At 46.4% G+C, this 23,083-nt stretch overlaps 1 protein-coding gene across 1 annotated transcript in view; it reads left to right on the forward strand.

Annotated features, from left to right (window-relative positions):
- Positions 1 to 20,019, forward strand: part of LOC142879915 (apolipoprotein B-100-like) — a 34,655-nt gene extending 14,636 nt beyond the window's left edge. Inside the window, 24 exon segments of the mRNA XM_076013475.1 lie at positions 2,282 to 3,009; positions 3,891 to 3,938; positions 5,364 to 5,727; positions 6,867 to 6,935; positions 7,146 to 7,251; positions 7,384 to 7,571; positions 8,214 to 8,386; positions 8,984 to 9,314; positions 9,391 to 9,484; positions 10,422 to 10,529; positions 10,654 to 10,799; positions 11,023 to 11,143; positions 11,520 to 11,660; positions 11,879 to 12,178; positions 12,261 to 12,488; positions 13,187 to 13,454; positions 14,155 to 14,284; positions 14,409 to 14,543; positions 14,967 to 15,104; positions 15,623 to 15,748; positions 16,154 to 16,225; positions 17,466 to 17,587; positions 17,676 to 17,868; positions 18,858 to 20,019. Of these exon segments, the coding sequence (XP_075869590.1) occupies positions 2,282 to 3,009; positions 3,891 to 3,938; positions 5,364 to 5,727; positions 6,867 to 6,935; positions 7,146 to 7,251; positions 7,384 to 7,571; positions 8,214 to 8,386; positions 8,984 to 9,314; positions 9,391 to 9,484; positions 10,422 to 10,529; positions 10,654 to 10,799; positions 11,023 to 11,143; positions 11,520 to 11,660; positions 11,879 to 12,178; positions 12,261 to 12,488; positions 13,187 to 13,454; positions 14,155 to 14,284; positions 14,409 to 14,543; positions 14,967 to 15,104; positions 15,623 to 15,748; positions 16,154 to 16,225; positions 17,466 to 17,587; positions 17,676 to 17,868; positions 18,858 to 18,989 (4,461 nt within the window). The 3' untranslated portion in view covers positions 18,990 to 20,019.
- The last annotated feature ends 3,064 nt before the right edge of the window (positions 20,020 to 23,083 follow it).

Raw genomic sequence — 23,083 nt, forward strand, 5'->3', positions numbered from 1 at the left:
ACTGCATTGCTTTGAGGATCTTTTTCAATGTTTTTCCTACTTTGCATATTACTGGGAAATAGTCTCTGTGGCTGTTATTGTAATTAAATGATTTTTTTGAGGCTACGGTTCACAAGTTGTATAATGCTCAGCAACAAGCACTTTTGATAATTTGATGCACAGCATTTTATATACTCACACTGTGTATTTCGTTACAAGTAATCAACTAAGTTGTACACTCAAGATTATGGATTGCAGTCCAAATTAATACATTACTGGTATTGTAAAGGTTCACTTCTCAGTAATTAAGACTTTACTCAGAGATGTTGATTTCAATATGTCACAGTGAACTAATACCTGACTAATTTATCAAGGTGGATATTGGTGTGATGTGTAAATGAATGTTGTTGTTTTTTTCCTTCATGTGAAACCTATCGAGAGAGATGTTAAGTTAGTTTAAAAACAGGAACAAAAACTGTGCACTGTGAAAAACAATATTTTTATTCTCTTTCCGTAAACAGCATCACTTGTTATCTTACAAAGCAACGTTGTTCCTCTCAAGTCAAAAGGAGAAAAACGGTTTCAATCCACCGTCTGAACACAAATTGTCACTAGCTTTGCCCATTCGCCTCGTACAATCAAACACATTTGGCACAGTTTTCAGTGTTTCCCATCATTGTTTCCTCCTCACAAACAAACAAACAAAAAAAAAAGAGTATAAATTAAAGAAGATGAAAACACGCTGATCTGATCAGTGAATGATAACCTAACAACCCCTGGAAGTCTGAGGCACAAGAGAGAGGCCAGTGTGGGAAAATTAACCGGTCCAGCACAATGCATTCCTGTCCAGTAAGTCAGCAAAAAGCCCAGCAACAGACAGACAGACAGCAGGCTGGAATGTGGCTTTAACAGCGTTGAAACACTGGTGGGATGTAGAAAAGACGGCTACGGCGATGTATCCTCTCGGATATGCCGTGTTTCGAGCTACGCTCTCCTCTCTAGCGACGTGTAAGAGGACGGATCACACGCCGAACCGACACCAGCGTTTCCCCTGGACACCCAGTGCATCACCATCGTCTGGAATTGATGTTCATAGCCGTCAAGCCCTGTCCGCGCTGGATGAGGACAGGGACACTTGCGGTGCCGATTAAACACGCTCACAACTCTGCACAGAATAAATATCCCTGTTGCAGCCTTCAAGGCCTCAGTTTATTTATTTTTTCCGCTGAAAGGTTCCGAGGCACGTTCATTTAAAATATGATTGTTCCGAAGCGAAGCCAGTGTGTTTGTGGAAACTAGATGATATTAGACGTGATTTGAACGTTCATCTGCTATCAGAGTTTTGCTACAACGGCTCCCAGAGCTCTTACACAAGCGGGCTCTTGACAACAGTCTTATTATTAAAAAAAGGAAGAAAAAAAAAAAGCCCTCAAACTCGGCTCAGTCCTCTCTTTGATGCCTAATTCACATGACTGCAAATGAGGCTGTGGCACAAAAGCGAACCAAAATACAAGAGAAGGCAGCTTTTTTCAGAGCGAATGTGCTTCGAATCAATCGGATTATTATTTGTGCTGAGGGGTTCGGGGGGGGGGGGGCGAAAGAAAAAAAGCATTCCCCTCCTTGGCTTGGTCACCAGCGACCAGAACATCGGAGGAAAACATCCTCAGCTCAGTTTTACACCTTTGCCACAAGATCACCCCGTTAGCTTGCGCAAGGTTTAGCGTACCCTTGGTTTTAGCCCTTAGCCAACTTATTGCCCCCCCCTCCCCCCAATGGCGACAAGGTGAAGGATATTATTCAATACTGTGGCGATTAAAAAAAAAAAAAAAAATCATGAAAAAAATAACAACAATGTGCTTCAAGCTCAGTGATAGTGTTCAGTATCTTGACTCCCATCAGAGAGGAACCACCAAGTCCTGTGGATCACTTTGTAGCGTCATCCCGTGCAAAAAGAAAAAAAAGTGAACAGTCATTTCACACACACAAAAAAGTACATAAATTAACAGTGCACCGTTTAACTGATGTGCGAAACCTTGGCAGTGGAGTACACAAACATCAAAACAACAACATTAGGCGTGCTGGGAAGCTCGGCAATGGAAGCAGGGCCGGTCCGCGTTGGGAGTTGTCCCATTTTTGTTTTGTTTTTTTTTCCTTTCACTTCACTCCCCAGCCCCCCCCCCCCCCCACCACCACCACCACCACCAACCACACGACCACCTGTCAGACTGGGACCATGTGGCCGACAAAGCAGCTCAGGCAGCTAGTTGAAATCGGACGACGATCGGGCGTGATCATTGCAAAGAAGAAGAAAGAAACAAGTTCCGAATCGTGTAGCGTGTCCAGACATGGCTCCCAGGGAGCAGGGGTGGGAAGGAGGGAAGGGAAGGAAAGGAAGGAAGGAAGGAAAGGAGAAAGTCTGCGCTTTGCGGCCCGGTCACATCAAAACACAACACTTGAGGCAGCTCCCCGCCGGGCTGTGCTGCTTCTGCAGGGCCGCCCGCGTCGCCGTCTCGAACACCTCCCAGATGCCCTCCTTGGTCTTGGCCGAGCACTCCAAGTAGTCGTACGCGCCGATGCGCGCCGCCATGGCGCGGCCGTCCTCCGCCCGCACGGGCTCCAGCTTCAGGCGGCCCAGCTCGCTCTTGACGCCCTCGTCGTTGCGCAGGTCCTTCTTGTTGGCCACCAGTATGATGGGCACGTTGGGGCAAAAGTGCTTGACCTCGGGCACCCACTTCTCGGTGATGTTCTCCAGCGAGTCCGGGCTGTCCACCGAGAAGCACATGAGGATGACGTCGGTGTCCGGGTAGGAGAGCGGCCGCAGCCGGTCGTAGTCCTCCTGGCCGGCCGTGTCCCACAGCGCGAGCTGGACCTGCTTGTTGTCCACCTCGATGTCCGCCACGTACGTCTCGAACACGGTGGGCACGTACACCTCGGGGAACTCGTCCTTGCTGAACAGGATGAGCAGACACGTCTTGCCGCAAGCGCCGTCTCCCACCACAACGAGTTTCTTGCGGATGTCCGTCATTGTCGGCACCCCCCCCCCCGGCGGCCGCCGCGCAACAGCAACTGAGGCGATCGTCTCCCGCCTCCGGGCTGCCGAACTTCTGAGTCTGTCGGCGCGAAACGGCGGCGAACAAAAAACAAGTTGGCCGGCCGTTAAGTAGCCCTGTCCTCTCGGGTCTCCCCCCCGAATTTCGTGTGATTTTTTTTTTGCCTGTCGGACCTGCGATCTCTTTATAAAGCACGGGGTGGTTTCCTAAATATAGCGATCCAATGGGAAATGGGGAGGTGAGATCATGGCGCGCGAGAGGAAGAGGTGATTGGAGCCCGTCGGAGTTCCTGCTTGGAGAGGAGGGTCACGCACCCTCCGCGGATCCACCCCGAGCCAAAATTACATGAGGTATAAGGAGGGATGCGAGCCGATTGAGACATTTATAACAGGATAATAGTGTGTAAACAGTGACAAACCGACACGCCAATCCGTGTATGATTTTTTTTTTTAAACTTCGCTTCTTTATTATTTCGCTGAAATTTCAAAAAGTAAAAGTAGGCTTAAAAAAACGGAACAAAACATTGTATGTGTACAACCGGAACTAGCGTCAGGTTAAAGTACATCGAGTTCTGTGATTTTCAAAAAAAATAAAAAAAATAAATGCATGAAGTCAGGGAGTAGACAGGGGAAAAAAAACAGCGTACGTTTAAAACAAACAAACAGACAAACAAAAAAAAACAGTTCCGTGTCACATCAAAGGAGAACGTGGGAAACGCGAACGTTCCCCGTGTCCACGTTTGTACCCGCTTTAAACAGAGAGGGGGCGCTCTTGCGAGCGAGCGAGCTTCCTAGCTTTTGACTTAGCCAGCCTCCCACCAAACCACCGCTCTCTCCAAGGAAACAAAACAATATAGAATAGGCTTGACGGTGTGCAACAAGCGTAGACCCTCTCTCGACAGGACGACGCGTGAGTATCTTTTAATTAGCCTGCGTCGAAGGCAAAAAGGCTGGAAGAAGCCCCCCCGGCTTGAGGGCGAACGCCGCGGTTCGAGTATTTCCCCTTTTGTTTAGAGCGGTTAAGGCCCCTCTGTTTGGAACTTAAAGGGGGGGCCATGTTGTTTAGCCGCTGAGTGCTTTAGTTCATGTTTTAGCTCACAACACCAACTTGGCAATTAGCGGTTGCTAGCTCCCGTCTTTAGCTTCTGCTTTGGTGTGTTTGGCTTCTTGCATATACCGGGAACAAAATGTTGGGCGGCAAAAATATATAATTTGCTGCATCAAGTCGGTCACTACTAGCTCGTAGCACAGTGACGCTAAATTGAAAATATTAATTTGATTTGGATTATCCAGCGTCGCTTGCCAATAACAAACAGATAAGGCCCGCTGCGACTAGCGTTAGCTGGAAGCTAATGATGTTGCTAACTCCAGCCAACTGTTTTTAGTCAACCGACGCGAAACGTGTTCGGTTTGGGGTCGGTAATTTAACATAGATTCAGAGTCTATCGTCATTAGCGGTTGCTATTAATCACAATAGATAATTGCGTGTGTATTGGTTTGCACTGAGCGTGAGCTGCCGAGTTAGCATCAAAGCAGCGAACTTGCTGGCCGGTGGGTTTGCTAAGGTAGCTAAGGCAGCTCGCGAAGGGAGGTTGTGTCGGTTAGTCACAATAAAAGGTGCGATATTTCCTAACGCTCACTTCAAAGCCATTTTACACGTCTCGGCTGCAAACCTAGATCAAAAGGATTTAGCTGCTTTTGCCATCGCAATCGAGCGATGCATTTTCTCCTAACCAACCGTTTCGGTGGCTGTGATGTCGAGCTAACACCAGGCTACGGACATTGTTAACCACCATTCTTCGTTTTGAGAGACATCAACATGTCACATATTTTGTTTTTGTCGAGCGCGTTTGCCAGCAGCCATCAGCCACGGCAGCCTGCGTCCAACTTCAATTCGTCCGTCTTTTTTTTTTTTTTTTTTGCCAAATAGATCATGAGCAGCATCGATGCTTCAATCGATCTTAAAGCAATCGCGGAACTCGATAAATGATATTGTTTCGACAAAGGCAAATAGAATATATTTGAGCAGTCAGTGTTGTGTAAGTGCGTAAAAATGGATCGCCCTCCATACTCACAAAAGTAAGAAACGAAGGCCTCCGTTAACTTTTGCCAAATTAGCATGAATTAGATTTAGAAATTTTGAAAGGAGAAAATTGCTATTGTTGCAGTCGAATTGCATCCACCTGCAGATTTTCCATTAATCGGAGTAAAAATTTTTTTTAAATAATAATTAGACATGCATTGTGAAACTGTTATAGACCTTCAGAAACAACAATGATGCTGAAACTGTATCATTCCTTTTTCTTTTCTTTTTTTTATTGTCAACATTATTTAGGCTTTCCCGTGGAATGAGCATTCCATGCAGCATCCTAGGTATGAATGACGTGGCCTGGCAGGAGACAAGAGGTGGGATGCTGCATGCAAACGGTGCTCCTGAGTCTGGAGGCGTCAGAGTTCATGGCGGAGGTCCCCTAGCCTCGGTCGGCGGAGCGGTACAGGCCCCCGGGGTCCCGCACCTACAGGGCATGGACCGGGCGGGCCACCCCACCCCCGGCACCCCGCAGCCTCCGCTGAGCGGACGATCCCAGGACGACGCCACCGTCGGTTACTTCTTCCAGAGGCAGCCTGGAGAGCAGCTCGGAGCGTGCACGCCGAGCAAGCACCGCTGGCCCACAGGGGACGCCAATCACGTTGATCAGGTGAGGCGCCTTATGATGAGTGTGCTCGGTTCTCCTGCCGCACTGACCTGAAGATGCAGGGAGACAAACCCAACAAACACTAAAATTGAAATGATGGAGCGAAAATTTGATTGTGTAATAAGGCCTCTATTGTGTGGTTGTCACAGAGTGTGTTTGGGTGCATTGTGTAATATGTGGGCACTGTTTAGGCACTGGATCACATGGTGCACTCACCGTCAGTACGTGATGATTTTCTCCAGGCACCTGCCACTTACAGCGTCCCCTGCCTGCTATTTACCTCTTTTAAACAACATGCGTGTGTCTGTCTTTTAAACTAATTTAATTAATGATAAGGGATCACATTTCAGCCTGTCAAGGGTTCCAGTAGATTGTAGGAAATCTCATTTTCACAGCGTTGATGCACTGAGCGAGAGAAATATGGAGAATGGAAACCTTGTCGTATTTAATTAGTGCTGACGTGCCCCCGTGTTCCTTCCTCTTGCATCAAAGCCACAAGGAGATCATTCAGAAGTCTTGTGGGGGAAACTAGCCAGCGTGAGTCCGTGGCTGAATTAGATTTGAGATGGTTTTATATCAGCCAACTGGCCGCCAGTCTGACACAGACACATTTAAAGTGGATATCTTGTTTTTTTGTTTTGTTTTTATAGTTTTCTATATATATAGTTTAGGTTTTTTTGTCTATAAAGATAGCCCTGATGACCCTAATTGCCCTGACTTGTATTATGGAATGAATCCAGGTGAAAGAACAAAACTACTTCCTTGTTCAGATTAGAAATTTCTTTTTTTTTTTTTATTCTCAGCTTTAGCTACACACCCTTCTCACCTAACCTGTATGTACCTGGCCTGTGGGAGAACAAAGGAAAACTACTCCGAGGAGTATTACCCGATCTAAGTGCCAGACATTGACTGAATAGTACCTTTTTTTATGAAGACTGCTTTGTTGACTTGATGCGCTCTTGAAATTATGGCTTTGCCATATTTACAGATTTCCTTTTTAAAAACAGATGAACTTCAACCCCCAAGTGACTTTTGAGCGGAAGGTCCAGGGTGTTTCTCCCTGTAATTAGTCGAGCCGTGTGGCCTTTTATTGAGAGCCTGGCTGCTGGTAACAGTGCAGTTTCTCCTCCTCTTTCTTCCAGGTCCGCGCCGTGGACGAAATGAACTATGATTTCCAAGCGCTCGCTTTGGAGTCCAGGGGCATGGGAGAGGTAAAGGCATTTTTTTGGATCCTTTGTCATCCATCCCGTCAACCATTTGTTGAAAGTTAACCAGAAGGAAAAATTGATAAAAGTTTGCCCGGCCGAGATGCCACTGAGCAAACCGCTCAGTCCCACTTGGTTCATAGCTCGTTCAGTGGATAATTTTTACCAGTTATGGCTGAAAACACGTGCAAACGTAACGTTGGCGACCAATTGCAGCTCCTGCCGGCCAAAAAACTCTGGGATTCTGACGAGCTGGCCAAGGACGGGAGGAAAGGGATGCTGCTGGGCGAGGAGTGGAGGGACAACGCGTGGGGATCATCTCGTGAGTAGCCTCAGTCGCCCGCCCTCATCTCCTTTACAAGCGGCCACCCGTCAAAACGTGGTGCCTGCCAAGCCGTTCGCGCATGCGCGCCTGTGTCCTATCCAGATGTTTGATGAAAAGCTTTTCATTCAGATCACTCAGTGTCTCAGCCAATCATGGTGCAGCGGCGACCCGGCCAGAGTTTCCACGGGAATGGTGACGCCAATTCTGTGCTTTCACCTCGCTCAGAAGGCGGAGGCCTCGGGGTGAGCATGGTCGAGTACGTCCTGAGCTCCTCTCCGGGCGACAAGATGGACGCGCGCTACAGGAATGGCGGATATGTGAGTCAACAACACCCCTCAGCCGAGTAGAAGTTCATTAAAAAAAAAAGAAAAAAAAGGTGGTAACACACAAAGGTGTTCAGACTGCCAGCCAAAATCCGATTTTTAGCCAATCCAGATTGAAACCGGATTTTAGGCTGAACAGTCTCAAATCAAATCTGATTTTTTTTTTTTTTTTTTGCAAAAGGGATTGAAACAACCTTCGGGAGGTAGTTTCAAATCCTAAAGCCAAACTAAACTTAAACTTAAAACCAAACTGAAGCCGCGTTCAGACTGCCAGCCAAAATCCGATTTTTAGCCCATCCAGATTGAAACCGGATGGCTCCTTTTTGTAGTCTGAACAGTCACAATTCGCATGAAATCCGATTTTTGCAGAAGGAATTGAAACCACCTTCGGGAGGTAGTTTCAAATCGCATGTGGACAGATTTGTCTCAGTATGAACAGCTCCAAACACACCGATCGGTTTTGAATGTCTGGAACCAGATCCCATTTGGACACTTGCGAAAAACAGTGTCGACAGTCGGCCTTAAAAATCTGATTTGAGAAGGAATCTGATTTGAATCAAATTCGCCTGCAGTCTGAACGCACTGTCGTGCCTCATTATTATTATTATAATAATTTTTTGTGTTTGATCAATGCAGGGCGGCGCCGATGTTGCCCAGGATGTGAGAGAGAAGAGTGACGCCAAAGAGAAAGTGTCTCCCTTCGAGGAAGACAAGAGCCCAGAGATGAAAGTGGGAGAGGAGAACGATCCCAACAAAGCCAACGGAAGGGGACTTTTGAACGGAATGGACCGAGACTGCAAAGATTTCAAGTGAGCTCGCGGCAACGTTGGACAGAATCACAAATACTGAAAGGCCCAATATGATGCTAATTTCTTTTGTTTTGTTTTTTTAACCCATAATAACATATGTGCTTTAGTGTAATTGGTCTCAACTGATGGAGTCTCAGGACCCACATCTTTTTCCTTATAATTAAGTTTAAGCAACCAAGGTTTATTCCTTATTCCACAAAAATAAAAACGCTAGCCAACTTTTTATCTATTGAATCAATTATTGAAATGTTTTCATTGAATTGTGTGTCCTGCAAAAAAACTGTCCAACATTTTCTCAAAGCCGCGACCCCCATCAAAACAGCTCTGCGACCCACTTTGGGATTGCGACCCGCCAGTTGAGAAACGTTGCTTTAGTGTACTGTACAGCTAGTAAACTGAGGGATAGCTTTTAAAAGAAACGATCCCGGAAAACAACTCATCTGGGAGCTGAAATGTAAAAAAAAAAAAAAAGAATAAAAAATTCAGGTTACGCTCTTCCCGCATTGCCAGACGAAAGGGGCGCAAAACAACGGAATCTTAGCTTTGAGACGAAGCTCTGGGGGGGCGCTAACGCTAAGTCTCTCCCGCCCTCCGCAGCCCCACCCCGGGGAGCCGCCAGGCCTCGCCCACCGAAGCCGTGGAGCGGATGGGCGCAGCCCAGGCCGGCCTGGAGATGATGGGGCAGCACCACCCGCACGTCCACCAGCACCCGCACGCCCACCAGCACCCGCACGCCCTCCAGCATCACAGCTCCGCCCAAAACAAGCCCCCAGCCGAGGACTTTCAGAACCACGAGGCCCAGAGCATGGGCGGCATGGAGCAGCAGGCCGGCGTGGAGTCGCTGCAGTTCGACTACGCCGGGAACCAGATTCAGGTGGACTCCTCCGGGGCGCCCGTGGGACTGTTTGACTACAACTCCCAGCAGCAGGTTTGTTTGGGAGAAACTGGGGGGGATTGAGTCGAGACTCGAGTTTCATATAATTTTTGGCCCGTCTTCCCCGCAGTTGTTCCAGAGGTCCAACCAGCTGACTGTTCAACAGCTCACTGCAGCTCAGCAACAGCAGTACGCACTGGCTGCAGCCCAACAGCAGCATCTTGGTATGTCTGTCTGCCTGCCTGTCTGCCTGTCTGAAGTGTTTGTTCCATAAAGCCGTGTTTTTCAACCTTTTTTGAGCCAAGGTACATTTTTTACATTGAAATAAAGCCAATGACACAGCACCAACCGAAAATATTTTTAGCCTAACAAGGACAATGGTAGTGTCTTGAATTTATTTATACTCACGCAGTGTGAAACCTGGGCCCGTGTAGATGCACACAAAGATGAGATATATATATATATCTATATATATAGATATATATATATATATCTATATATATAGATATATATATATATATATATCTATATATGTATATATATAGGGAGGAAAATAGGCTCACACTCCTTTTAAAGGACAGTCACGCCATTTCTTTTCTTTTTTTAGACCAATTAAGTGAAATTGGATCATTTCTCACGGCACACCTGACATTATCTGACTGCACCACTGTGGTGCGGCACAGTGGTTAGAAACCCTGCCGTAAAGCACTCACGTTGCCTTTTAGGCTGCGTTCAGACTGCAGGCGAATCTGATTCAAATCTGATTCCTTCTCAAATCCGATTTGATTTTTAGGGCTGACATTCCACACTGTTTTTTTTTAACAAAGTGTACAAATGGGACGCGGCTCCATTCAGACTGGGCCAGGCGTCGTCCAGGGTCGCACGTCATTTATAATGATGAGCTGATGAGTTTGGAGCTGTTCAGACTGAGACGCAATCTCTTCAAATGCGATTTGAAACGGACTCCCGAAGGCCGGTTGCAATCCATTTTTGCAAAGAATCGGATGTGATTTGATTTTCGACTGTTCGGACTACAAAAGGAGCCATCCGGTTTCAATCTGGCTGGGCTGAAAATCGGAATTTTGGCTGGCGGTCTGAACGCGGCTTCGGTCTGGTTTGGTGACGACCGTCTAAATCTGCTGTTCACCCTCCTTCCCCCAGCTGGCCTTGCTCCTGCGTTTGTGCCAAACCCTTACATCATCAACGCCGCTCCGCCCGGAACCGACCCCTACACTGCTGCCGGGCTGGCTGCGGCCGCCACGCTTGCAGGTGAGCCATGGCTTGATTTACGGACGGACTCAAGTCTTTGCGTGCTGAAGAAGGACTCGCTGTTCCAGACGAATGTATAAAATATGAGTCTAACAATGAGGTGGTTTGTTGTTGTTTTTTGCAGGACCTGCAGTGGTTCCACCACAGTACTACGGCGTCCCTTGGGGCGTCTATCCTGCTAATTTGTTCCAGCAACAGGCCGCATCAACTGCTAATCATTCTGCTAATCAGCAAGCATCCAATCAGGGACCAGGGCCAGGCCAACAACAGGTAGGCACTTTCTTCTATAAGAAAAATGAATATATATATATATTGCAGCTGCAGGGCGTCTACCTGAATGAATACAAAGAAAAGACGTCTAATTTAATATAGCTTAAAATAAACAGGCAAATTAAGGCACCAGGGTATTTTTCTCTTCCTTAAATTATCCTAGAAGGGTCTTTGTGTTCACATTGCAGCAGAGGGTAACTAACATCCCCCCTCTACCCTCCAGGTGATGCGCACAGGAGCCAACCAACGACCTCTCACCCCAGGCCAAGGCCAACAGAGTCAGCAGGAGTCGCTCGCCGCCGCTGCCGCCGCCAACCCTGCTTTGGCCTACGCAGGGATGCCAGGTTAGTCCGGCCATAATGGCAAGCAGAACTGTGTCTGAATGCATTTATGATGGCTGACAGACTTATTCTCAAAGGTAGAGTCTGTGACCCGAGAGTGTGAATCACACAGGTTGGTTCAGGAAGTACCTGTTGACTGGTTTTATTATATATATTTTTTATGGGTGAGTGATATTCTGGCCATGGCCGGACTGAGGGAGGTATAGGGAGTGAGAGAGCAACTGGCAACAATGTACAGGCACTGTGTAAAAAAAACAACAGATATTTGCATATTTAATTATCCAAAAATGAACTAATTCAAATACTAAATGGATTACTACAACAGTTTGTATTTTCATTTATCTGTAAAAGTTGCTTTATCTTTTCAATGCTTTTCCAGGCTACCAGGTGCTGGCCCCTGCAGCTTATTACGACCAGACTGGAGCCCTGGTGATGGGGCCCGGCGCCCGAACCGGTCTGGGTGGTCCGGTACGTCTCGTCCAAACCCCCCTCCTCATCAACCCTGCAGCGGCTCAGGCTGGTAAGTAACAGCAACACGCGATGCTTGACCTTTTTTCAATATATGGCGGCTCCTCTGACCCACGGCGTTCTTTCTTTCTTTCTTTCTTTCCATATTTCTTCTTGCGCTTCTTTCTTTCTTTCTTACTTTCTGTCTTTTCTTTCCTTCCATCATTCTTTCTTTTTTCCCTTCTGTCTCTCTTTCCTTCCTCCCCCTCCTCTCTGTCGTCCCCTCCCCAGCAGCTGCCGTGTCGGCTGCCGGCTCTGGGAACAACATGTCGGGCCCTCCGGCCAACGGGCTGTACCGCTCCATGCCGCAGCAGCAGCCGCAGCCTCAGCAGCAGCAGGCGCCCCCGCCCAGCAGCGGCCTCCCCTCCAGCTCCTTCTACGGCTCCGGTTCGGTCCCCAACACGTCCCAGAGCAGCTCCCTCTTCTCGCACACCTCGGCCGCCCCGCCCAGCTCCTCCCTGGGCTTCAGCAGCACCGGCGGCTCCCTCGGCGTCAGCCTGGGCTCTGCACTCGGAGGCTTTGGCTCCTCCGGTCGGTGACTCAGCCGCAAAATTGTTACGATTATTATTGCAAGATCAAATTCTCAAAAGATGTGTCATTTCTGCTCCCGCAGTATCCAGCTCGACCAGTAGCAGCATATCCCGCAGGGACTCCTTGTTGGCGAGTTCGGACCTCTACAAGCGAGGCGGCAGCAGCCTCACGCCCATCGGACAGCCTTTTTACAACAGCCTTGGTTATTCCTCCTCTCCCAGTCCCATCGGCCTCACGCCGGGCCACTCCCCACTCACCCCTCCGCCCTCCCTGCCCTCCTCGCATGGATCTTCTTCCAGCCTACACCTTGGTAAACATGGCATGCACAGAAATCACACTTTTCTTCAGTCGTCAAGTCTCTCATTCGCTCTTAAAGCTGCACAACTGAAGTTGTCAACACAGCCTTCAGACATTTCACATCGTATTTATTGTGGATTAGAAGAGAAGCCTCTATTAATCCCACGATGGGGAAATTTAGTAACATTATAGTGCAAAAGAAGGAAAGTTATGTCAATTAAAAAGAAGTAAAGTAAAAATATGTATGGAGTAAGAAAAGAAAAACAAGATATTTGTCATTCACATATGGACTATGGCTGGTCGATATGACGATATATATCGTCTGGACCATAGAAAATGTCTATCGTTTAACATGAAGCTCTATTGTGTATATCGCAGTGTCACAAAACACTGCTTTACGGCAGGACTTTAGGTCACAGATTTCGCTAAGATTTAGCAAATCTAGCGACTTTTCCTGGTGTTATTTGAGATTTTTCTGGTATTTTGGAGACCAACTTGAAAGCATGTATCGTTCCTCCGCAGTTCCTTTTCTCAGCGAGCAGCGGGCGCTGCCGCGAGCCCCTCCCCCACCCCAAAGTATGGACAGTTGGATTATTAGTTATGCACATTATATTGCCATCTAAATAAGTGTTTTATTGCACCTGCATGAAGTGTAAGTGACATAAGCACGACGCGCCGGTGACTTCCTCCCGTCTACCCGGTGATCCTCAGGTGGCCTGACGAACGGCAGCGGACGCTACATCTCGGCGGCGCCCGGAGCCGAGGCCAAGTACCGCAACGCCGGCGGGACGTCCAGCCTCTTCAACTCCAGCAGCCAGCTCTTCCCGCCGTCCCGGCCCCGCTACAGCCGCTCCGACGTGATGCCGTCCGGCCGCAGCCGCCTGCTGGAGGACTTCAGGAACAACCGCTTCCCCAACCTGCAGCTGCGCGACCTGCCGGGGCACATGGTGGAGTTCTCCCAAGACCAACACGGATCCAGGTGACTAAGCAGGGCCTCTGTGCACCAATACCAGTAATCGGGTATCGGTGCCAATACCGGGGTTGATGACACAGACACAAGTTGTAATACGTACACTACCAGTCAAGTTTGGACACTTCCTGTGAATTATGAAAGGCTTTTCTATCATTCTCATGACTATTGACATTGCAGTTTCTCACTGAAGTCATCAAAACTTTGTATGAACACGCATGAAATTATTTAGGAAACAATAAAAGTGTAAAATAACTCAAACTATTTAAATTCTTCAAAAAAAATAGCCAACTTACTTACACATGTTTTTATGTATCTTTTATATATCTTTTTCATGTATTCGATGTCTTCAGTATGTATCTACAATGTAGAAAGTACTTAAGAAAAAGAAAAAGCATTGCATTAGAAAGTTTTGACTGGTAGTGTATGTATATGACAATTTAGTTTTAATTTTTTAGATTTGTGAATCTTGTCACGGTGTGTTCTAGAAAAACATGAATGTCTGTCGGAGCAAAAAAAAAAAATCAGTTATTTTTTAATGGCCTTACTAAGTATTCGATACCTGAAATTAAAATACTCAACTCACTGTAATAAAGTGGTAGCGGTGCATCCCGACTTGTGCTGATTCCACCTGCATCTCAGCTGTGAGATGTGCTCGTGTCATTGTACACGCGTTCAGTTTTGCATTTCTCCTCTCTGCTCCGTGTAGGTTCATCCAGCAGAAGCTGGAACGGGCGACCCCTGCCGAGAGGCAGATGGTGTTTGGAGAAATCCTGCAAGCGGCGTACCAGTTGATGACCGACGTGTTCGGGAATTACGTCATCCAGAAGTTCTTTGAGGTCGGGATGATGACGACTTAGCCGGCGCCGCACCTCAGCAGTTATAAGAGGACATTTTTTCCTGACTCTGTGTTTGTTTGTTTGTTTGTTTGTTTGTTTGTTTGTTTTTTATTGTGCCGTGCAGTTTGGAAGCGCCGACCAGAAGCTGGCTTTGGCCACCCGCATCCGCGGACACGTCCTGCCGCTGGCCCTGCAGATGTACGGCTGCCGGGTCATCCAGAAAGCCCTTGAGTCCATTTCCTCCGACCAGCAGGTAATTGTAAGTGAGCTTTCACTTCATATCCATCTTTTATTCCTTAGGGCAGCGTTTCTCAACTGGTGGGTCGAGACCCTAAAGTAGGTCGCGGGGGTGTTTTGATTGGGTTTGCGTCGTCTTCTTCTTCGCGTCACCTTTTTTCTTTTTTTACAGGGATTTTAAAATGTATATATTTATAGAGAAAATGTTGGGCTCTTATTTTGCAGGACACACAATCCAATTCAATAATTTCAAAAATCTATTTATTTATATATCAAGCAGCATATATATATATTTGAGTGCTGTGGAATAAAATTGGGTGTCCTGAGACTCCACCAGTTGAGAGCCACTCACTGCCTGGGGGGGGGGGGGGTCATTATTGATTTAGCTTCCCCTCCTCCCAAGGTGACGGGTTTGTCTCAGTTCCGCCGCTTTTCTTCGTTTTAGAGCGACATCGTGCGCGAGCTGGACGGCCACGTGCTCAAGTGCGTCAAGGACCAGAACGGCAACCACGTGGTGCAGAAGTGCATCGAGTGCGTCCAGCCGCAGGCCCTGCAGTTCATCATCGACGCCTTCCAAGGGCAGGTGGGTTCACAATAAGCCACCGCACAGCTCTTCACCAGCTCTTTCATCTCCACACAATCTAAGGCCTTCGGAAATTATATGAAATGGCCCAGTATTACATTATTACTTTACCTTTTTTATTTATTTTTTTTTAATTCATACCCATTGATACCAAGCACCTTATAAAAGTGACCTAAAGAACAACCTCTAAAAGTCACATGACTCATCAGACACGTGAACGTTAAAGGTCAAGTGTGTAATATTTGGGGATTTTGAAGAAGGAACTGCGACATCAAGTGGTTACCTTTTAGATTGCAGCGTATTTCACCCCCCCCTTCCTGAGCGTGCCAGTGAACTACGGTGGGATTTATGGGCAGTATGACGACATTTATGGGCACATTTTACACACTGGACCTTTCAACAGCTGACGCCGCTGAAAGGTCCAGTGTGTAAAATGTGAAATCCTAAATGCGCCAGAATAATAGGAGGTGCGTGGAAAAAAACAAGCTGAACTTGGACTCCGCTGATCCTCTCGGCAGGTGTTTGTGCTCTCCACGCATCCGTACGGCTGCAGAGTCATCCAGAGGATCCTGGAGCACTGCACCCAGGAGCAGACGCTGCCCATCCTGGAGGAGCTCCACCAGCACTCCGAGCAGCTGGGCCAGGTGAGTCCCACCACCACCACCATCACCACCAGCTCCTCGCGGCGTGGTTTTTTGTTGTTGTTGTTGTTTTTTTTGGCTAGACGTGACTCAACTGACTGGTTGTCGCGCCCGTCACCCGAAATTATCGGCATGCGTTCCTCCGACGCTGGAGCAGTTTCACATTTCCATTGTTCCCATTTGCTAGTCGTCGTTGTTGTCCCGCTAAGTGTTGCAAGTGCAGAGGTGTGTGTGTGTGTGTGTGTGTGTGTGTGTGTGTGTGTGTGTGTGTGTGTGTGTGTGTGTGTGTGTGTGTGTGTGTGTGTGTGTGTGTGTGTGTGTGTGTGTGTGTGTGCGCTGTTAGCTGTCATTGCATCTGCCTATGTGATTTTTAAACACCCACCCTGCCGCCTCACTTATTCCATCTAGAAATATCAAGGCGTATCATTGGAGATGACACCCAAAACATATTATACAGTGTCCCGCGATGCACTGTTCAAGGTCAGAGCAACTTGCCTCTCTCCCTCGCTCTCTCTCTCTCTCTCTCTCTTTCACGCGGATGCCCATGTGCTCCCTCCCTCCTTCTGTCTTTCTTTTAATTCTTTCTTTTGTTTAAAAAAAATTAATAATCTTTTAACATTTTTAGATTGCTCACCAAATACCAACTTCTGCAGGCCTTCTTAACTCCCTAGCCGCCTCTCCTCTCACCTCTTCCCTTCTTGCTTAACGCCACAAAAATTCACAAGGCTCGCGCTCCTTGTCGACTCATCACCCCTGAACTTTGCTGCAAGCGTCTCCTGAGCAATCGGTTTGACTTTGCTTTCTTGGCGTTACCCATTTTGACGCTGTAGATTTGCACAAATGTCCTGATTCTGAGTAATTCTTCAGGCAAAGCATCGAAATGACACACGAGGCCCCATATTCTATATAAAATGTGGTTCCTTCGACCCGTTGTCCGAGCTTTATTTGTCATCCCAGGCGTCCGAATCCCTCGGGAGAAACAGGAACTTGACTTGAGTGCTCATTCAGTGACAAATCGGGACGGATTTGGTTCCAGCACAAAGCCAGACTGATTCCAAGAACTGCATTTGGACATGCACAAATTCCCAAAATTCACTCCAAGATCAGAATCAAACAGTGTTGGAACACCGGTTTAAGGAGAATCATGTGTATAATATGGGGCTTCGTTCAAGATGAAGTGAGTTTCCTGTTTAAAAACCGATTTTCAGGAGATGCGTGTTCAAGGCAAAAACAACCTTTCAAAATCAAAGGTGGAGATCTTGTTGACTAACAAATTACCGGACTAGTTCAAAAAAAAAAAATCACCCCGGGCCAGGTGAGTTCTTTGTCGTCTCCATCCTGCGTTTGATCAAATTACACCCATGACTGTCTATCACCCGTTTCCTGAAGGGGCAATGGTGCTGCCGGTCACTCCGACCCGCAGCACCTGTACTGTCTGACCTTCCGCAGTGATGACGTAAAAGGGTTTATTCGCTTTGTCCCCCCCGACGACAAATGGCGGCGTCACCCCGGTCCGTCCACTTGTCATTGTAGAGGTGCATGAAAATTGTCGGCCCACTAGGACCACGCGGTGGAAACGGTAGTTTGCATGAGTGCCACAATGAAGGATGTCACCTGAGATTATGTGTGATTCTCACTTCCTTAAAAAAAAAAAAGAAAAAAAAAAAGATGATGGAAATGACTCTTTACTCTGAGTTTACACCGCCACTGCCCCCTGCAGGATCAGTACGGTAACTACGTCATACAGCACGTGCTGGAGCACGGACGGCCTGAAGACAAGAGCAAGATCGTGGCAGAGGTCCGCGGGAAGGTCCTTGTCCTGAGCCAGCATAAATTTGCAAGGTAAGCAAGCGAGTCAAAAATGTTCCTCCAAAATAAAAGCTTAGCCTGTAATTTGTCCCTGTAATTTGTCCCCCTTGCTCTCTGGCAGCAACGTGGTGGAGAAGTGCGTGATCCACTCCTCGCGCGCCGAGCGAGCGCTGCTCATCGACGAGGTGTGCTGCCAGAAGGACGGGCCCCACAGTGCCCTCTACACCATGATGAAGGACCAGTACGCCAACTACGTCGTCCAGCGGATGATCGACATGGCGGAGCCTGCTCAGCGCAAGATCATCATGCACAAGGTCGGTCGCGCCGAGAAGCTTTTTTTTTTTTTTCTTTTTTTTCCCCCTCTCTGCTGAGCTGGGAATATAACCAAGTTTGATGTGATTTTATGCGCCAGTGAGGAAAAAAAATAATTCGTTAGGTCCTGCTATAGAAATACACACAGTTTTTTTTGGACAAAGTGGTGACTCACTTCCCTGAAGTTTCACATCTGCTGCCCCCCCGCCTACCTGGTGGTTGTCGTCAGATGAGATGGCTCCTCGCTTCTGGATCACTGGCGGCGGCTGATGCGCCGACATAACAGCTAATTAGCAGCGACTGGCGTGCAAATGTTCCCGACTCTGACATAATGAGGCATCGCGCTTCACCGAGTCAGATTCTCGCTCTTTTTTTTTTTTTATCAACTTGTCCAACTTGACTTTCAGTTCACTTTTTTTCTTTTTCTTTTTTGGATCGAAACGCACTTATTGCGGTTTTCCTTCTAAAATAAAAGCATGAAAGATGCATTGGTTTTTCAGCCAGCTGGATTTTCTCAGTTTCGATTGATTTATTTGTTGAGAAAATGTTCATCAGCCTGCATTTTTATTATTTTCACTGCATCTCTTGCACTCTGTGTCACAGTTGCCCCAGCTGTCACACCTATAGCTAATTTATATGCGGCGTTAGAACATCATCATCATCAAGCTTTATTTAAATCTCGAAGAAAACCATTGAGTGCAAGCCTTCATTTTCAGCGAGTGCAGAAACATTCAAATACACGGACAGCAAATGCTACTACTACAATGTTATAAACGGTTAAATTTAAAAGCAGAGTCGTTGTGAATTGTCCAGTAGTGTCAACTGTGTTTAATTTGAGATTGCCTTCTAAAGTCTTGCACCTAGCTGCAGCGGAGGGAAAAGAGACCCTAAGCTCGACCTCTTGACGCGATGTTATCTATTCCTGTTTTTTTTTTTTTTTTTTTTGTAACACTCTGCCCCTTCTGTCCTCTCTCCTGTTTTTTTGCTACAGATCCGGCCCCACATCGCCACTTTACGCAAGTACACGTACGGGAAGCACATCCTGGCCAAGCTAGAGAAGTACTACATGAAGAGCGGCTCTGAGCTGGGCCCCATCGGCGGCCCCACAAATGGCCTCATGTGATTCCTCACCTTTCGGCTTGAACGAGGAGGCGTAAGAGTCGGGAGCCGCCCCCTTTCCCCTCCCTCCCCCCCATACCCTGTGTTATGTGAGAGATGCTCCTTAGCCATAGCAGTTAGCTTCGGACTCACTTTGTCATCCTGTTTTGGGCACAATTACCAAAAAGAATTTCAAAAAAAAAGAAAAAAAAATTAAGGCAACTTCACACACAAACGCTCAGATAACTGAATCTGCCGCCTCTGGTCTGGGTCCCCACTGTGGCCTCCAGGGGGCGCACAAGTCAACAGGCCTTCGTTGTTTTTGTTTTTTTTTGTTTTTGTTTTGTTATGTTTCGGGTCCTGGGTAAAGCACAAGCCCATTGTTAATGATGTAATTGATGTATCTTGACAGGTTTTCATATTATCTTGTACATTTGTTTATTTTTTTTTTTAAATCTTGTAAATTCTCTGTAGAAAAGAAGAATACTTAAAACACATTTGCTAAAAAAAAAAAAAGAATAATAATTTACAATTCAGACGACACCAGCAAGTGATTTTATAAGGCTTAATAACGAAGTGACCCTTCGACTTCAAAATAGTCACGATTTTTGTTTTTTTCTTTCCGAGCTTTCTTTTGTAATAACCAGAATCTCAGATGTTCCAATTAAGCCAAGGCAAAGGAAATATCCTATTTGTACAGCGTCCCACGTGCACTGTTCACACGCCAAAGCGGCGACGGATGGTTTCTAAACGGCACTCAGTGTTCACTTGTTCCTCGGGTGCCACACGCCACAGTCACCTCAAGACCCACTTTTTTCTGATCTTGGCTTTTTCGACACTGGCGACAAAGGATGAGGGGTAATTAATTTGTTCGTTTTTTTGTTCCCCGTCCCCAACACTTGCCTGCCTGATTTTTTTTTTTTTTTTCTTGTTGTTGTTGTTGTTGTTGTTGTTCAGCACTAACTATTCCAGACTGACCAACCTGAGCTGCAGCAGCCTCTTGAGCCACCATCGCTTCGTCATCGCTCGGGTTTTTATGCAAGATTCGAAAGCTTCACCGATGGGCGACGGGTGCGGAAGCAGGACGTTTTGTGGTTGCGTGTACAGCAGCGGCGCCCCCTCGTGGCCCGGTATAACATGAAATCATCGTAGAGAGGGCAGGGGAGGGGGGGGGCATTGAGGGTGGGGTGGGTCGAGGGCGGGGGGCCTTCTTCTTTTTTTTTTCCGCGTGGGGAAATCATGGGGGGTGGTTGTGTTAGCATGCTGTGACTGTGGGAGGGGGGTTGTTTGTTTTTTTGTTTTGTTTTTTCCCGTTTTTTTAAAAAAAATCCTTCTCGGAATGAATTTTTTTTTTTTCCTCCTTTATCACATTTTGTGTAACATTCTTAACCTGTCGTGTAGTTTCTGAGATGAATCACTGCCCTAGAGAACTGTATCTTCTTTTGTACTGAATAATCATCTCTTGCGTAGAAGTAGCTTAGCATAGAACAATAGCATCTTTATGTACGAGTAAATCGTTGCTGGTTTATTTTTTTCTCTCTCTTCCCCGGGTAAAAAGGGTCTCGCAGCGACGATGGGACCCCCACCGCCTGAAGGTGTAGGACTTTAAGGAAGGAAAAAAACAACAAAGAAACGTTGCAAAGCGGGAGCTTAATTCCGACTGCGTACGTCCGACTTGGGGGGGGGGGGTGAGCCTGAAAGAAAGGGACGAAACCGGTTCTCAGCGGTTCCGTTTGTCGCGGGAGTCTTTTTTTTCTTCTCCCCCCTCTTTTTTTTCGTTTTGTTTCGTTTTAAACGCAACTGAGTTCTTTGCTTTCGTTCGAACTTTTGGGGGAACGCAAGTGCGTCGGTGGAGGCCGGTGGGGCCATCGGGGAGCCCTGCACTTCCTTCGCCCGTTTAATGCTTGTAGTGATGGCTTCCTTGCTTTCTATGAATTAATAATTGTAGAATACATGTAGTATATGTGCAGTTGATAAGTGTAAAATTATTAGTTCCGTTGATGAAAAAAAAACAACATGTCTAGTCGTGGTGTTTGACAGGCCTTGCTCTAAATTTGTAGTGTTGCTTTTATTTCGTCTGTACAGTTGTACATTTGTAAACGTTGATGCTGTAAATGGGATGTCTTTTACACTTTTTTCGGGGAGAAAAGGCAAAAATGTGCATTTTGATGTGTGTATATTCATCTCTCCTTCCCCCTTGAATATAATGTATACAGTTTTATTTCATTCAAGTGTTATTTTAAAAGAAAATACTTGCAATCTGGCATGTTTTTTTTTTTTTTTTCCTTTTTGTTTTTAATCCGCTATCGGAAAAAAGGCCTGCCTCTATTTGTACCGGAGCTGTAACATCTACTGTGGATAGTTTGGTTTTTTTTTTTCTTTTTCTGATGTGTGACAGTTGAAAAATAAGGAAAAAGAATAATGCTAGGTACTTAAATTTTTTGAGGCTGCATTTAGTCCTCACTGCTACCATGGAAACTTCACCGAATATGACAATAATTATTTTTGTACAGACGAGCGCTGTGTTTTGGAACGGCTGCTCCTTGTAAGCAAAGCAATGTAAAATATTGTCAATTATATAAATATGAACATATGAGTTTTGTCACACTGTCAAAGTCATGTACATTTTCAGGTGGCCTTATGTACATTTTCCAAATGTTAGATGAAGAAAACAAACTCATTTTTGGAAGCAGAATTGTGACTATGTATGATTAAACTGTTCTTCTAACATTTGATCAGAATTGCTGTGGTCTTTTTGTTTTTTTCTACCCTGCCCCACCCACCCACTGGAATTTGGTAGGGTATTTTATTGAAAAACTGTTATCATAGCATATTGACATAGACATAGCCATGTTGACAAAGACAACTGTTCTCCAATGGCGGGTATGGTTTCTTATCTTTTTTTTTTATACCAGCAGTGATTACATCAGTGTAAAATCATTAAGCCCTGACTGAACAAAAAGCACATCAAATGGCAATGCAACGCGCCTGAACACGCACAACTTTGCTGTGATTAAACTCCTAAAAATGTGGTTGTACAAAACCTTTTGAAAAGAGAAATCACATTTTTAAGCCTGAAGCTCTCTCTCTCTCTTTTTTTTTTTTAAGTATTATAAATATTAATGTGCATGTTTTCAATCCTGGTTGACCCCCCCCCCATATCTGTCATTTTTTTACGTTTATATTTTAAGTGGTATTAAGTGGATAATACATTTTAAATGACAGCCTCTTGTAAGCGCCGTCTTTTAATTGCGCTGTAATAAGAGCCTGGGAGGCCATGAAACCTGTCTTGTCTGTTTTTGTTTCCGCCTTTTTAGTCTCATTACATTCGCGAGGGAGGCGCCCTTCGTGTCTCAGGTGCGTCGTACCCATCCGTTCAGTTTTTGTTTCCGCCTTTTTAAATCTCACTTCCTTCGGGAAGGAGGCGCCCTTCGTGTCTCAGGACCCATCCGTTCACATGTCACGCTACAGATCTTTATTGGTGGGCGGGGCTTAGCTCGGTCGAGGGAGGCGCTCTTTTCGTGTCTCAGGTGCGTCTTACCCATCCGTTCACAGTTCACGGTACAGATTTTTTTATTGGCGGGCGGGGCTTAGCTCGGTCGCTCGCTCTGCTCCCCGACACGTTCCTCATTTAAGCAGAACAACACCTGCGCGAGGAAGGGGGCGGCTTCAGAGTGAAACTCCACTGCTGCTTCACCCCCCCACCCCAAAACATGAGGATATCTGTGACCGTGTCGATATGGTTGACTCCAGCAATACTTCATCTTGTCAGCATGACGGTAAACATTGCTTTCCTCGCCCTCCCCCCCACCCCTTTTCACCGCTCTGCTACGACGTCAATGCGTCCGAACCTGTCTGTCTCACTTCCTGAGTTGGTATATATTGCTTTGCCGACTGGCGTCTTACGAGGCCGCAGCTGTTTCAGTTCTATTGCGCCGAAAAAGGAGAAAGAAAACAAAACAAAACAACCCTCCACTTTTTTTTCTTTTCTTTTCTTTTTTCTTTTCTTTTCTTTTTTTTGACGTGCAACGCGACAACAAAATTGTATATATATATATATTTATTTATTTTTATTATTGTAAATTGTATCGAGACCAACACCAGGAAACAAGCGCAGTT

Source organism: Nelusetta ayraudi, unplaced genomic scaffold (assembly GCF_046127955.1).
Source record: "Nelusetta ayraudi isolate G7.1 ecotype Tasmania unplaced genomic scaffold, CSIRO-AGI_Nayr_v1 ptg000151l, whole genome shotgun sequence".
Lineage (NCBI taxonomy): Eukaryota > Metazoa > Chordata > Actinopteri > Tetraodontiformes > Monacanthidae > Nelusetta > Nelusetta ayraudi.